This window comes from Drosophila takahashii, chromosome 2R, assembly GCF_030179915.1.
Source record: "Drosophila takahashii strain IR98-3 E-12201 chromosome 2R, DtakHiC1v2, whole genome shotgun sequence".
Classification (NCBI taxonomy): Eukaryota; Metazoa; Arthropoda; class Insecta; order Diptera; family Drosophilidae; genus Drosophila; species Drosophila takahashii.
The window spans coordinates 41,195,463-41,210,079 of NC_091679.1; the positions used below are offsets into that span (position 1 = coordinate 41,195,463).

At 42.8% G+C, this 14,617-nt stretch overlaps 3 protein-coding genes across 5 annotated transcripts in view; 2 read left to right on the forward strand and 1 right to left on the reverse strand.

Moving 5' to 3' along the window:
- Positions 1–14,617, forward strand: part of ND-B12 (NADH dehydrogenase [ubiquinone] 1 beta subcomplex subunit 3) — a 118,163-nt gene that overhangs the window by 103,213 nt on the left and 333 nt on the right. Inside the window, exons 1-2 of one of the 2 annotated variants that reach the window (XM_070214048.1) lie at positions 14,230–14,290; positions 14,467–14,601. In XM_070214048.1, the coding sequence (XP_070070149.1) occupies positions 14,474–14,601 (128 nt within the window). In that variant the 5' untranslated portion in view covers positions 14,230–14,290; positions 14,467–14,473. Of the gene's footprint in view, positions 1–14,229; positions 14,291–14,466; positions 14,602–14,617 lie in introns of those variants that run through there. The other variant, XM_070214049.1, reaches the window with a different exon arrangement.
- On the forward strand, positions 9–14,088 carry Ip6k (Inositol hexakisphosphate kinase). Of its 2 annotated transcripts, XM_017141049.3 has the most exons (8): positions 9–325; positions 4,485–5,172; positions 7,491–7,617; positions 9,788–9,920; positions 9,980–10,056; positions 10,679–11,060; positions 11,741–12,465; positions 12,527–14,088. In XM_017141049.3, exons 2-8 carry the CDS (start codon positions 4,603–4,605, stop codon positions 13,261–13,263), a joined length of 2,751 nt encoding a protein of 916 aa, XP_016996538.2. In that variant the 5' UTR covers positions 9–325; positions 4,485–4,602; the 3' UTR covers positions 13,264–14,088. The 2 variants fall into 2 exon arrangements, with proteins under 2 accessions (XP_016996538.2, XP_016996539.2); XM_017141050.3 differs by lacking the exons at positions 9–325; positions 4,485–5,172; positions 7,491–7,617 and adding an exon at positions 8,863–9,067.
- LOC108056989 (protein Aster-B) lies at positions 5,856–7,068 on the reverse strand. The gene is made up of 2 exons (XM_017141051.3): positions 6,546–7,068; positions 5,856–6,452 (listed from the first exon to the last, which is right to left on the reverse strand). Exons 1-2 carry the CDS (start codon positions 6,952–6,954, stop codon positions 5,890–5,892), a joined length of 972 nt encoding a protein of 323 aa, XP_016996540.2. The 5' UTR covers positions 6,955–7,068; the 3' UTR covers positions 5,856–5,889.

Genomic DNA, 14,617 nt, shown 5'->3' on the forward strand with positions numbered 1-14,617 from the left:
CGCTGGTTTCGTTCAATTGTTTTTGAAAATTCGTTCGGATCGGACGTGTGCGCGCCTGGAATAGAAAAGTGAAAAACTGTGTGACAAAGTGCAAATAAGCCACAACGCGCATGTGAGAAATCAAATCAAATTTAATTGAGAAGCAGAGCATCCCAAATTATTGTATACATATCCGAGCATACCGTGCGTGTGCCAGTGTTAGTGTGGTTTTCCTTAAACGCAGCGGAAAATATGCAAACTGAATGAAAAGCTGAACGCAGTCAGCCAGCGTCGAATTGGAAAAGAGTTACTCGCATTGGGGACACGCAGAGGTGTCTCGAAAAAGGTAAAATTCGTTACACAGAAACGACGCCAGAAAGCGATTAGCGATTTTTTGGCTCTGTGTGAGTGTGTAATTTCGGTGTGCTTCGGTGTGTGCGTGATTTTTATTTAATTTTTTTTCGTGTATGTGCACTGTAAAAATAGCTGAAGAGAGAGGGCAAGACTCTTTGGCTCTCCCGAGAGAGAGTAAACTGCGACGTCATCGTTCACGCAGAGAGTTAGTTTTTTTTTTAAGTGGCGTTTCTTTCTTTTTTATGTTGCTGCTGCTGCTGTGCTTCTTCTTCTGGTCTTTATCTTTATCTACTTTGTGGTTAATCTTTTGTTTTGAATACGCTTTATCTACGTCTGTTCATGTGCGCCTGTGTGTGTGACTGAGATGATCATGATCTTCTCTCTCGTTCTTTCCTCTCTTTTTTGTTCTTGCTTTTGTTTTTTTGTACACGTAATTCCCGTAGATATCGAACTCGAACTCAGCTGCTTTTTGTTTTGATACGTGAAATCCATAATCAACCTGCTATCGTTCGAGCAGGTAAAAAAGAAAAAACAAGCCGAAAAACCCGTTTTGTTGACGAAAAAATAAGTATAAAGTTATGCGAATATCTCAGTGTAAAATGTTTAAAATCCCCGCCTGAAAAAGTATCAAACTTTTCCATTACCCATTGAATTTACTTGAATTGTCAGCCTGAGAACATGACTAATTGCTGTTTTAATTGTTCATTTGTTCAGTTTCAAGTGCTCAACTTTTGTTTTTATCGCAGTTGATAGTCGCAAGATTCAGATTGTTTTTGCACAGAGTCCAGTGATAACTGTTTATACTCATAAAGGTGCTCAGATTCCAGTCTCCAATTTAATTCCACACAAATATTGCAATTTTATTTACTGGGCATGGGGATTTCTCCCCCTTGTATTTATTTATTCGTATTGCGCTGTATTCGCCTTGTTTTTGTTGCCAGGCACTCGCCAAATTCAGTTTCATTTGATTACTGGAAAGCTTATCAGTGGGCAGAGTTCACATACGATTGGAAAACAGAAAACAGAGAAAAGGGGAAAATAGGGGGCTCTAGAGGGGCTCCAAACAAAGGCAGGCCTCCTTTTTGTTTAGTATGGGTAGTACATGGTATATGGCTGTCTGCTGCTCTCATTTAAATGCAAAATGCTAGGGAAAAATAACAAGCAGCTCCAATTCCGCCTCGTTTCACATTGCTTCCTACTTCATTTGCAAATTGCAAATTCAGTGAATCCACTTCGCTTGGCAGGCAGCCAAACAATTTGTGTTTACTTACCGCGTTAAATTTCCCAAACGACTTGCAACTCTGGTTTCACACGCAACACAAATCCTAATCTCAATTTAAGCAGCGCAAAAGTTCAAGCTAAAGTAGCACACCAAAAGTTGGGGATTCTTAGACTTCAATCAGAACAGAATATGTATTATGTTGGTCCTAAGCTGACTAATAATACCTATAAAACATCCGGTTTATAAAAGTTTTAAAAATAATTAAAACAAATACAAAAAATTATTTATTATTATGGCATTTTAACATTTTAGTTTTCTTTCAAACAAGTTTAGACCAGTTCTAATTAAATATTATACGGATTTGACACAGTAATCTTTTCCATTTTAAAGTCAAACTCGGTGCTTAGAAATTTTTTTCATTTTGACTAAACTATTTAAAAACCAAGAATAGTAATTAAATATCTTACTATTGTCTCCAACTTAATTATAAAATATTTTTGAAATAAATAGAAATATCTGCATCTTAGTTTCCAGTCTAATCAAGTTTATCTCATTGGTTTAAAATAGATACAAAATGTATTCACCCCGAATTCCATCGAAACGGAATTGGGAACAGGGCCCAATGAACTTTCGATCGCTGAAATTTGAAAAAGCAAAACACATTTGTTAGTATGTAAACGAAATTGGCCTAATCAAAGTTTGTTTAGCTGGCAATTCACACTTGCGTCTTTGTCTGTTTTTGTCTACTGTCTGTAGAGTTGCCAAATTCAACGGATCGGTGCTAAAGTGAGGCGCGTTTTCCGCTTTATTTGTAAGCTGAAAGTGCTGCAATTGATCTGTGTAATGGGGCTGATGTACATATCTCTTTCAGTTGAAGTTCTATTATCATAGCTGGCTTTTGTTTGATTGCCTTTGTCTGGGAGAACAGCTGACAGCTGCTGATCTGAATGTCTCCCCCTCATTTGTTTTGATTTTGCAGTCGAGTGCTAATCAAATTTGCTTTGGGCAACGCACTGAATCTTCCCAGACAAAGTATCTTTGAATTCCTCCGGCGCAATTGCAAATGTTTCAGTTTCACTGAGTTCCCAGTTCTCAGCTCCCCGGATTCCTTTCTCTGTCTGCGTTATTCGCTGTCGTTGACCCAGTTTCAGTCCACCTTATATACATTTACATACGAGTATATGCAGGCAAACAGATACCCCCACACGAAAACCCCACTAATGTGGGGCAATTGGGGAGTGAGGAAGTAAGTTTTGCGTCGTACTCGCCTTTTTTGCCCAGTTTCCCCAAAGTTTTCCTTTCCACACACACGCATTTTGCTCAGTTTTTTCCGCTCGCTGATAAGGTCATTGTTTTTCGCTTACTCATTTGGTTGGCGATCTTTGCCTGATCTTCAATCTCTGACAATCGGTTTCAATTAATTGCCCGATTAGCTATATTTACTTGAAGTGAAGCCATCGTAGATTGTGTTCCGTGTTCCAATCAATTTTCGCGACTTTCGCTTGACATTTTCCCGGGGACATTAACGGATTGCGACGGGGTAAACACTAATTTATTTAAAGGCTTTCGCTATAAATAACGCTGTCGAAATAGCCGCCTTAGCTCTTGGAAGCGGCGATAAACTTCTCCGTATTGTTTTTATTTTTTTTTGCGGCGTAGACAAGACAACGGAGTGATTCACCCCGAGTTAACGAACCTCGGAACACTTGATTCCGTTAAGAGCCTCATGTGCTTCCCCGAATGGTTATGTATCTTACTTGTTGCCATGTGTATCGCAGAAACTATCTGTATATCCGACCGAAAGATTAGCAAATTGCCGCCGTCTGGTCTCGATCAGGTAATAATTACAAAGCCCAGCAGCTGGCAAATATGCATTTTGCTATCTTTATGACGTCTGCAGTTCCCTGTTTGCTTTGCCGATTAGAGAACAGTGATATATATGGTGAGGCTGAAGAGTAGGTGTGTCTACAACGCAATTCGCAAATCGCGCCAGTTTTTTCCTTCACAGCTTCGATTATAATTATAATTTGCCAGCCCACTAATTAGAGAACCTTTGATACCAGAGCCGCCCTATCAGCTGCGGAGATTCCCGATCACGTGCCACACGCTTGACTAGAAACCCCTGCTCATGATCATCATCCCACTTTGAACAATTCTACTATTTCCACGCCCTGACTTGCAATTGTTTTCAATTAACAGAGCACGCTTCATTAAATGATTTCTAATATAGCGCAGCTGATTTGATTGCTATATGGTATATGGTATATGGTATATATGATTGTAGATTGTTTTAGGAGAGCAGGGAGGGAGGGCGAAAGGCGGTAGGTTGAATGTTAAATGGATCAGTCAGCCACAAAGTGATTGATCTTCTAAAGCGCACTCGAAATTTGATAGGACACCAAATGTTATTGATCTCTTGTCTACTGGTTGATGATCTATGAGGTTACAAACCTACACCCAAAAAAATATGAAACGTAGATCGATTTTACATTATTTAATATCAATTTAAATTTGATATGCGGCCAGATAAATTTGACCTGGTCAGTAAAAACGATATGGGGTTTGCATGAATTGAAATTTACATGGCCATATCGATTTTACGGGAACTCTGGTAACCTGTTTGGGAAGATATTATGAGATAGCCTCCCCCACTTGTTATTTCGTCATCAGAACCGCAGCCGGAACGTAGTCGCGTGTCGAGTGTTCCGTGGCGGAAATGACATTGAACCCCTGAGCGAATGCACTTGCTCCATTGCGATATGATATGATGCGATCCGAGAATGGGAACCGGTTGCGAAGGCGGTTGATTGAACGATCAGGGGATGATTCAGGCCATTAAGCGATCAACTGTGTGCGGCGATCGCATATTTAACCCAATTTGCAATGGAATTTTTACTGATTTTCTCTATATATCTCTCTCCCATTGCAGACTGAACAAAGCGGCAGCAGGATATACGGATTTCCCAAGCAGGGCGACCAGCGGGAAAAGCTCCGGGGAAAAGAAAAGCGGTCAACAGCAATCGTTACACTGTTTCGCGCGGCGGGGAATGGTATATTTCTTGGGGGATTGGGGCATGGGAGATTCTGACTTGTCGTCATATCAGCAACATGTTCCAAATATACAGCAGCCGCAACAACGCATCCATGGACATGATCTCCTCTTGCAACAGCAACAGCAGCAGCAGCAGCTCCCACAACAGCAGCAGCAGCAACAACAGCAGCAGCAGCAACAACTTGTGGCACAAATCTCCAGTAGCCTAAGCCAGCTGCAGCCGCAGTTGCAGTTGCAGTTCGCCAGTGGCTCCAGCTTCCTGCAACAGGGCCCCACTCCCTCGCCATCCCAGCAGCAACATGTTGGTCCTGTCAGCAGCAGCAGCCTCGTAACTGCCAATCTCCAGCAGCTGTCGGTGAGCAGCAGCAACTCCAGCAGCAGCAACACTAGCAACAACAACAGCACCAGCGGCTGCAACACTCCCACCAAACCGCAGCAGCAGCAGCAACTACTGCTCCCTGAGGCAGCTGCTCCGGCTGCCAAGTCGCTGAAGAACCCGCAGCAGCTAAGCAAGGATCTCCTGGACAATGAGGATGAAGTGGCATTGCACCCGCTCTCCAACCAGGTGAGTAATGGTATTTGCTGTTTCGCTGTCTCATGTATCGTCGCATCGTTTGATTTTGAACATTTTGGGTTTTGGTGCTCTATAAAATTCGATTTTTCATGGTGTATTAAAGAATTGGCCTTGCGTTTTTAAGGATAAAAAGCTACCTAAAGAATTCACGTTTCAGTTCAGTTATTATTTCAGTAATAAACATGATTACAATCTCTACTTTTGACGAATTTACAATTGTACACACCAATTCGGATTTTTTTAAATGTTCTAAAGAATTCGCAGTTTCTTATATGAGACTATGAAAACTTCTTAAGAACTTTAGATAGTGTGGCCAGGGATAAAAACCGCCCCTAAGGAATTCGCGTTATTTTCAGTTATTATTTCAGTAATAAATATGAGTACAATCTTTACAATTGTTAAACCCGCGATTTCTTATATGATCCTATAAAAACTTCTCCTTAAGAATTTTAGATTGGTAGTTAAGGATAAAAACTGACCCTAAAGAATTCGCGTTAATTGTTAGTAATTATTTCACTAATAAATATGATTACAATCTTTATATTGACGAATTTACAATTGTAAAACCCAATTCCGACTTTTCAATATGTTCTGAAGAATTCGCGGTTTCTTATATAAGACTAAGGCTTATGTGGGATCCCTTCCCATATCAAATCCCAATGAAGAAAACCCCATCAGCTATATAGAAATTTATTTTAGCCCTTTAGGCTACCTCTTCTTGATCTCCAAGAGTAGGGCGCTGTACAGCGACTGGCAGAACTCCTCGAGACCCGCGTACGTGTTCTTCTCGATGAACGCCTTGACCACCGCCCACACGGACTTGAGGAACTTGACCTGGGCAAAGACCAGGACGTCCGTGTACTCCTCGACGGTGGCCCTTAGGCAGAAGTGCACCAGGACGACGAAGGCGTCCGCGTAGGGGATCTCGGCATTGACGCTCTGCACATCGATCGAGTACAGCTGCCCGGGTTGGCTGCATTCGCGCATGATCTGCGTCTCGGTGACCTTGGCCGTTTTGGGCCCGACATTCGCCTGCAGGGCCACGGTCACCGTGACGATGCGCTCATTCTGGCCGTTGGCGTTCCGCTTCCAGCCGCCCATGCGCAGATCGGTGGACTTGCGCCGCTCGTGAAAGCTCTGCAGGAACGGCGAGGCGGAGAAGAGCATGTTGAACAGTGCGTCCACCTGCACCATCAGTCGCTCCTGCAGCACCTTGCGGCCCTCGTGCGTCGCACTGCACCGGGCGGTCAGCTCGTCCGGGTTCCTGGACCCTAACATTATCGGGGCCGTGTTAAATTTGAGTAATTTCGATTGGCTCGCCTGCAGTGTTTTGCGATCGCCCTTGGCCTGTTTCCCTCGCTTACCGGTTATTTGCCGGACGTTTTCCCTGCTCGTAATCGCCGTGCCAGCCAGGGAATTGCAACGTGTATTCCTGCTGTTTAAATTGCGATTTGATTTGCTTCTATCCGTCTGGGTGTAAGCTGATGGCCTCGGTGATTTCTTTTTCCCGCCAGCGGTGGTCAAGTCGATCTTGGAACGACCTTTGTCGCCGCCGCTCTGTCCAGTGGTCGAGTTGCGCCGGTTGCCCCAGAAGAACCGATGTTTTGTAGTCTCGTCGGCAGGATCCTCGTCTGGATTTCGACGGGAAGTGGAGCTGCGGTTCATTCGATTGTGATTGTGATTCTTGCTGCTGCTGCTGCGCGCACTGGACGGTTTGTCCATCACCAATAGTCTTTCGATTGGGTGCTTCAGCCGGGCCTTGATCGACTTCATATTCTAGCCAACGCGTTCATTGTCATCTTCAATTAAAACATTGTCAATGACATTATAAAAACGAAACACTCGAATTTAGTCAGTTGGGTAAAGGAACTAAACTGAACCCAGGCCAAAATTTCATGGGTGTCTACGGTTTGTTTGCTCGATAAGCTAAGCGTTTTCGCACTTTTAAAGTGACGTAGGGAACGATAAGATATCAGTAATCAGGGTTATGGCCACGCGCGTCAGTCAGCAGGTTCTTTAATAAACCAGTTAGATGATGTTTTTGATAATAAAACACTGTTGAAAACACAGCGGATATGCTAAACAAGAATGGAAATAGTCATAGCTTATTTTTCATTGCTTAAACCGAAAGTACATTTTATTTTAGCCCCCTGTTCAAGATAATGCTTTAATAACGCCCTAAATTACACACTTGAGCTTGGGGAAATCGGATTAGATTTAGCACCATAAAGATTAAAACATACCATCATGCTTTTAATATAATTCTTTAACTTATCTTATTAAATAATATATATTTATATTACTTTCAGGTCGGAGGACACACTCGCCTGTTGCTGCTCAACCAGTCGACGGTGATTAAGCCGCTGAACCTGCGCGAATTGGACTTCTACCAGAACATTCCGCAGGACATACTGAAGTTTGTGCCCAAGTACAAAGGTAAGATACCGACTGTTTCACCACCCGCATCAAAAACTGATCACACCTTTAAATACCAATTATCGATTCTGTCGAAGCGCTTCATTTGCTCTTTCGTTTCGAATTAACTAATCATACAATCGAACAATAAAAAAAAAAGAAACAAAAAATATATCTATATATCTAAAACATTCTGAATCGCGCCAAGCATTTGTCATGTGTCTTGAGTTCCGAAATCGCCAATTTTTTATTGAATCGAACTTTTGTTTTTGTACTAACTCTCTCGCAACAAACAAAAATGATAAAGCCAAACAACCAACCAATTTGCGTTTGCTCCTCTTGTATCGTCCCTAGATCAAACCAAATCGCATTCGAATATCATTTTTATTTATAGTATTTTTTTGCTCTACAACTATAATATCTAAAAAATATATGTGATATCCCTAGTCTGTAAGTTGAATATTGAAAATGGAAATAAAACCGATCTCAAAAAAAAAAGAAAGCAAAAAAAAGAAAGAAAGAAAAAACAAAAAAAGAAAACTGACGTGAAAGACTGAACCATATACAATAAATATGTAGCTAACCTATAGCTTTAACGATTTGTAATACGAAAGCGAAGATCGAAAATAAAAGAACCGAAAACGTTATAGCCGCCACATGCCACAGAACATTCTCTGCTCTGACTCGACGACGCCTGGAACTAGTCACTAGTCCGGGTCGCCAGCGCCCTGGTTCAGAGACCTTTTCCGATAAAACCCCCTTAGATTAGTAAAACAGACAGCAATGGGTAAGTCGCAAACCAAAAACAACCAAAAAAGAAATCAAAAACCAACCAAATACCAACCCAAAAGTAAAGTAAAGTAATTGTAATATCTATCGTAACTACAAATAGTATCCCCTCCATAAGGATTGTACAGTTTTTGCCAGCAAAAGCTGTACAATCGCCTGACTGGAAGGGGAATTTAATTTTGAACCCATGATGCACTCCCTCGATTCGGCGCATATATCGATTGTAATGGTTGCCCGGATCGGGGGGCGTGTCCCCGCCACTACATGTACGTCTATGCTCGTATTATCCAAAGGTTCGAGGTGCCTGCCTGACAGACCCGATCGAGATCTGCCGCCCGTACCAAAGCAAACCTCACCGAACCGAACTGAAATGATCCGAACCGGAATCATCCCGGAAATGGGAAAAAGCGAACCAAATCTGAGTGTAAAGAATCTTTTTTTTCCCCGCCATGCAACATAGAAAATCGAGTTTTATTTTATGTGTTTGTTCAGAACATCGCACATCGTGCCGCCCTCCTTCCCTCGAACGTTGTGTTGTGTGTGTGTAGTCATCGTCGCCGTCTCCTCCGCTCTGATCCGCTCGCCTCGTCTCGATCTCGATCCCGATCCCTAGCGATCCTAATGAGTCGGGTCCGTCCTGCTCTCTCTGTCGGTTAGAATGCAGGCGAGCCAAATCGAATGGGTTTGTATGATTAAAACACATCTATCTATCTAATTTACCTATGTTAATTTACCAATATATACCATACAAATACGATACGATACGATTACAACACCGTATGATAGTTAAGATTATCCCCGTTTATAGTACGTTAATTTAAGTTGAGGAAAAGCGAAGAAAAGAATCTGACAGTTTTTGTATCCTATATTTCCACTTTCTTTTGCACTTGTTACTGCGTCGGTTCTCTATATCTCTCTATCTAACTGTTTTGCACCAACTTAGCTTAGGAATAGGAATATAGTTACCACTTCCATTTAACCGCATAAACATTTGGAAGCCATCTGATTCCGTCTGATGTTGGAAATGCATGAAGCACTTGTGTCGAACTCATTGCACCAAAAAGAAATTGTTCAAACTCTGCTCATTTGATCAAAGAAATCTGTTAATACTCCTGCTTTGATCACCTGAGCAGAGTTTCATTTCCATCTTTCATGAGAGTTTCGTATTTGTCTGTTCTGAAAAACATTTCGTGTCTGCTAACCAAAAATAAAACTGAAACTCGGGAACCGCTGCCTCAGCCTCCATTTGCCACATCTTAATAATCCTCCTAACCCATCCAAACCCGTGTCGATTCGATGCTAAAACTACAAGAAAAAAACCAACTACAACCAGATGATAAGAGATCAGATCTTTCACAGTTTAGTAATCCCTTTCCCCGGCTCGTCTCTGTGTCCATTCCAGGCGTCATGCAGGCCACCACCATGGGCGGAGTGAAGCTGGACAAGCGCTACTCGCCCAGTTTCCGGGATGAGGCCGCCGCCGTTCCCGTCCGCAAGATGAGCGCCTCCAAGAGGAAGCGGGACGAGGTGCTGAGGTGGGTACTTCAAGTGAAAAGGGGTCCTAAACATATATTAACCTTACATCTCCTTGCAGAATGAAGGTGCACAAGAATGGACAGGCCGCTGAGGTGATTAAAAGCATCTCACAACTGGACAACACCAATAAGCAATGTAAGTTAATCATTTACAAGAACGAAAAAAGGGATAGATTTCCAGAAAAGAGATTAATAATATGGTTCACTCCCCTTTAAAAGAGTTTTTTTTTTCCATGTAAATACTTAAATCTAAAAAACCAAAAAAGAACGCCTATCAGATACCCGTTACTCAGCTAAAGGGAGAGCGAGGGGGATGGAGATATAAAACTTTGATCGCGCATAACTTTTTAACGAATGGTCCGATTTGAAAAATTTCTTCTACAATTCGATAGGTATTGATAAACACAATAAAACTGCTTTATTACTTTTCCGAAATCTTCAAATGTGTGGGCGCCAGACACATTTTAGAGTCGGAAACGCTTCCTTCTCCCTATTACATACTTTTGCACGAATACAATATACCCTTTTATTCTACGAGTAACAAGTATAAAAAAAAAACTTATTATCTGTTAGACTCACATAAATAATTTCTTTTAGTTATCCGCAATTAAAGTTTTAAAAATGGAATACAATAGATCTTAAATCTTATTAGTGAATTCTTGAGAACTTACAATCTAATTATATTTAGCTCTGAATATCATTTTGTGTCTTTCGAAATCCTGAACGAAGTTAACTTATGTTACTACCCTTCCTTGCAGACTTCCTTATGCTCGAGAATATCACCTCGCAGTTCCGGAATCCCTGCATTCTGGACCTCAAGATGGGCACTCGTCAGCATGGAGACGATGCCTCGGCCGAGAAGCGCTCCAAACAGATGGCCAAGTGCGCGGCCAGCACTTCGGGATCTCTGGGTGTTCGCCTGTGCGGAATGCAGACTTACCTGGCCGATCTGGAGCAGTATGCCAAGCGTGACAAGTACTGGGGTCGTGAGCTCAACGAGGGCGGCTTCAAGACGGCTCTGCACGACTTCTTCTACAACGGCTATCGTCTGCGAATTCGCGTCATCCGCAAGATTCTGCAGCGCCTGCTGCAGCTGCGCAGAGTGATTGAGAAGCAGTCGAGCTATAGGTTCTACTCCTGGTGAGTTTTCATACTTTATTCCTACTAATTAGAATTATTTTTAATTATTTGTTTTATATGAATGAATTAATTAAAATTTTGAGTTTAATAGAATTGAATGAATGAATGATTTCCGAAATAATTCAAAGGATAATTACTTTTGAAGAAGAAAGGGCCATAATTTTGTCATTAAATCTGAATGAATTTTATTTTCTAAGCAGTTAACATTGATTTGTCAAAAGAAATCACAAAAAAAATGTGGCAAATTTAAAAAATTCATAAAAATTATTCAATTATTCAATTCCAAATGAATTAGAAAAACATTCAATTTATTTCACATAGAATTGAATTAAACGAATGAGAAATTTCAAAGAAAGGAACATAATTTTGTGATTAAATCTGCATGAAATTTATTTTCTAAGCAGTTAACATTGATTTGTTAAAAATTTTCCACTTTTTGATCTCAAAAGAAATCACAAAAAAATCTGGCAAATTCAAAAAATTCATAAAAATTATTCATTAATTCATTCAATTCGAAATGAGTTAGAAAAACATTCAATTTATTTCACATAGAAATTCTATGATAGAATTGAATTAAACAAATCACAAATTTCGGGGCATACTATGATAAAACAAAAATTGAATGATTTACGCAGGGCTCTAATTTGGATGCGGTACTTATTGGAAAATCTCATTTACAGCTCCTTGCTCATTGTGTACGAGGGCTTCGAGGAGAACCCCATGGCTTACCCGCCCTCCATGGGTGTGGATGAGTGGCCAGAGGCACCCAGGTCGGCTACCGTGCCCGGCACCGTCTTCGACTATCATCCGGAGAACAGCATAGACGAGGAGGACGATCTGGAGGATGAGGACGAGGCGGGCAACGAGGCTGGCGATGAGCTGGAGGCGCACGACGACACCGACGAGGATCTGCATCTGGTGGCGGCAGACAGCGGCAACGCATCGGCCACCAACAGCAGCACAGGAGGCGATGCCTGCAACTACGATGCAGATGCCTCCAATGACTCCAGCTCATTGCTTAATTTGGCCACACGGCGTCATTTGCACAAGCGTGGCTTCGCAGAGGCAGCGGCACGAGGAGTCAAGCAGACGGCGGCCAACAATACGACCACCGATGAGGAGGAGGAGGAAGAGCATCCGGCTGCCATGCCACCGCCACGCAGTTGTGGTGTTATGGCCGCCAAGGCGGCGGCGGCGGCAGCTAATCTGGCCGGCAAGGGCCAGGGCGCATTCATTCCAATCTCTGAAGAGACAGTATTCCTTGATCCGGAACCAGCGCTGCCCAGCGTGACGACCTCATCGCCACATTCCGGTGACTCGTGGATGAACTACAGCAGCAACAGCAGCGATGACTTCTCCGGATTGTCGGAGCAGATCAAAGCGGTGGCCAGCGGAAGGCAAACATGTAAGACAGTCATTACTCTGTAATATCTAAAGATTGTACAATGTTTTCCCCTTGTTTTCAGGCAATAACAGCAGCGATGACGCAAGCTCAGATTACGAAAGCAGCATCATTGGACCCACAGAGGCCATGTTCAAGCGCTATAAGTCGCAGCAATCTTTTGACGCGGCCGCCGCAGCTGCGGAATCCGCTTCCTCCCCGCCCCTCACTGCCGGCAACTCGAGCATCTCCACCAACGGCGGCGGCGCAACAGTCCGCTCGCTACAATCGCCCGCCTCATCCAGCGCCTCTTCCCTCAAATCGGTCAAGGGTGCGGTGAAGAGGCTGCGCTGCAACGATGATGATCAACAGTCGGCTGGGGCGCTGGGCGAGTGCTGCGAGTCCAGGGAGGCCAAGAAGTCGACCATTACGTCCTCGCCCGCGTCCGCGGTATCCTCGCCAGCCAAGACGGCGCCGCAACTGCGCAGCTGCGAGAGCATCTCGACCAGCATCTCCAATCCGAACTCCCTGCTGTCGGGCCTGCTGCTGGACAACAACAACGAGCAGCGTCGCAATGCCGCGCTGCAGCACAGCTCCAAGTCGCTGGACATGTCGGCGCCGCCCACCGATGACAACCAGTGCTTCGTGGACGTTCGCCTCATTGACTTTGCCCACACGGCCTTTGTGGCGCGCAACGGCAGCTGCATGCTGCCCACTCCGGCGGCAGCTCCGGTGCACCACGGACCCGACGGGGGATTCCTCACCGGCCTGGACAGCCTCAATCGCCTGCTCAACGAGATTCTCGCCGAGGAGCGCATCTAAAGGGGGGATAAAGAAACTGGGGGGAACACAAGTTAAGAGTACAATTTGATTTGAGAATACCTAAATTGTTGTAGCAACATGCGTTAAATTATGAAACAAAATCAACACTAATCTTTAGAAATTCGAAATGTGATTCAAGCAAACCTATTTAACAACCGGATACATATAGCCCCTAACTTTTAAACTTTAACCGACTCGTAACATTAAGTGAAGGGCGGAGCGTGTTCCCCCGAATAATCGCAGCATTTGTGTGTGGAAAACGAGGAGATAATTTGTGAACAAGTCGCTTCCAAAAGTAGATGAAAGTAAATAGTTTGTTAGAATGATGGGATTGATTGTGCATTCAGATCGAAGGCAAAAGTGCATATGATTTAACTTATCTTCTTTTTTTTGAGAGAGTTCTCGTGAAGCACACCTATATATGTATTGTACGGATCGTGCGTTTTTATACCTAGCCATTACATTACAATGCAAAATGACAAAGCGACAGAGCGTAATGATCAGTATTTCGTTGTATGTATCTATGCTTAAAGTCTTAGCCCGTTTCCTTTTCCAATTGTAGTGACAAAGTTTCGAAGAGCGAGAGAGTTTACTATATATATTATATAAAATACACGCAAAACACACATCTTTTAAGTTAACGATTAAAGAGAGAAACGCTATTAATATATAGATCCTACAAATATTACTATTACTTATTTTGTAACTAGAGAATTAAATGGAAAAACAATTTATGTATATTTTCACTTAAGCACGTTTTAAAATTACAAATGTTCTACGAATTGCAACAATACCTTTAATGAATAAATAAATATGGAAAATTAATTGATTGATTTTTGAAAAAGGGAAGTTGGCGCAAAAAGTGACAGGCAGGTGTGGTATTTTTTAGTCACTCCCTGCGATATATCGATAAATCAGCTGTTTACGGGCTATCGTCTACTGTTCATCTCTGAGGCAACTGTGCGTATTAACAATTTTTTAGGGAATTATATTTTTCTGCTGATTTGGTTTAAATAGGAATATTTAGGTGTGGTAAATTAGTTGTAATTGCATTTTAATAGGGTGTACACTTTGTACATACAGTTTTTCTTGTATAGCAGGCCCCACAGCTTGTCAAATGTAAACATTCTTATGTAATTGTTCAGGGCTAGGTTAAACATATGATATTTCGCCTGGAGGATACTGACTTTTTCCGAATTCCAGTGCAGCAATGGGCGGACATCACGGAGAACCCTACACGGTGCCCCATGCATCGGCCTACAAGGTGGAGAATGTGCCCCAGCTGGTGGAGGTGAAGGAGGCGCTGGCCCGTCAGGGATTAAAGGATCCCTGGCTGAGGTGAGTTCTTGAAACT

Excerpts from the sequence above, each read along its gene's own strand:
- Ip6k (XM_017141049.3), top strand. The coding sequence starts at position 4,603 with ATGGTATATTTCTTGGGGGATTGGGGCATGGGAGATTCTGACTTGTCG. Across the intron at positions 7,618-9,787 it reads GTTTGTGCCCAAGTACAAAG|GCGTCATGCAGGCCACCACC; the intron begins GTAAGATACCGA and ends TGTCCATTCCAG. Across the intron at positions 10,057-10,678 it reads GGACAACACCAATAAGCAAT|ACTTCCTTATGCTCGAGAAT; the intron begins GTAAGTTAATCA and ends CCTTCCTTGCAG.
- LOC108056989 (XM_017141051.3), bottom strand. The coding sequence starts at position 6,954 with ATGAAGTCGATCAAGGCCCGGCTGAAGCACCCAATCGAAAGACTATTG. Across the intron at positions 6,453-6,545 it reads AAACGTCCGGCAAATAACCG|GGTCCAGGAACCCGGACGAG; the intron begins GTAAGCGAGGGA and ends CGATAATGTTAG.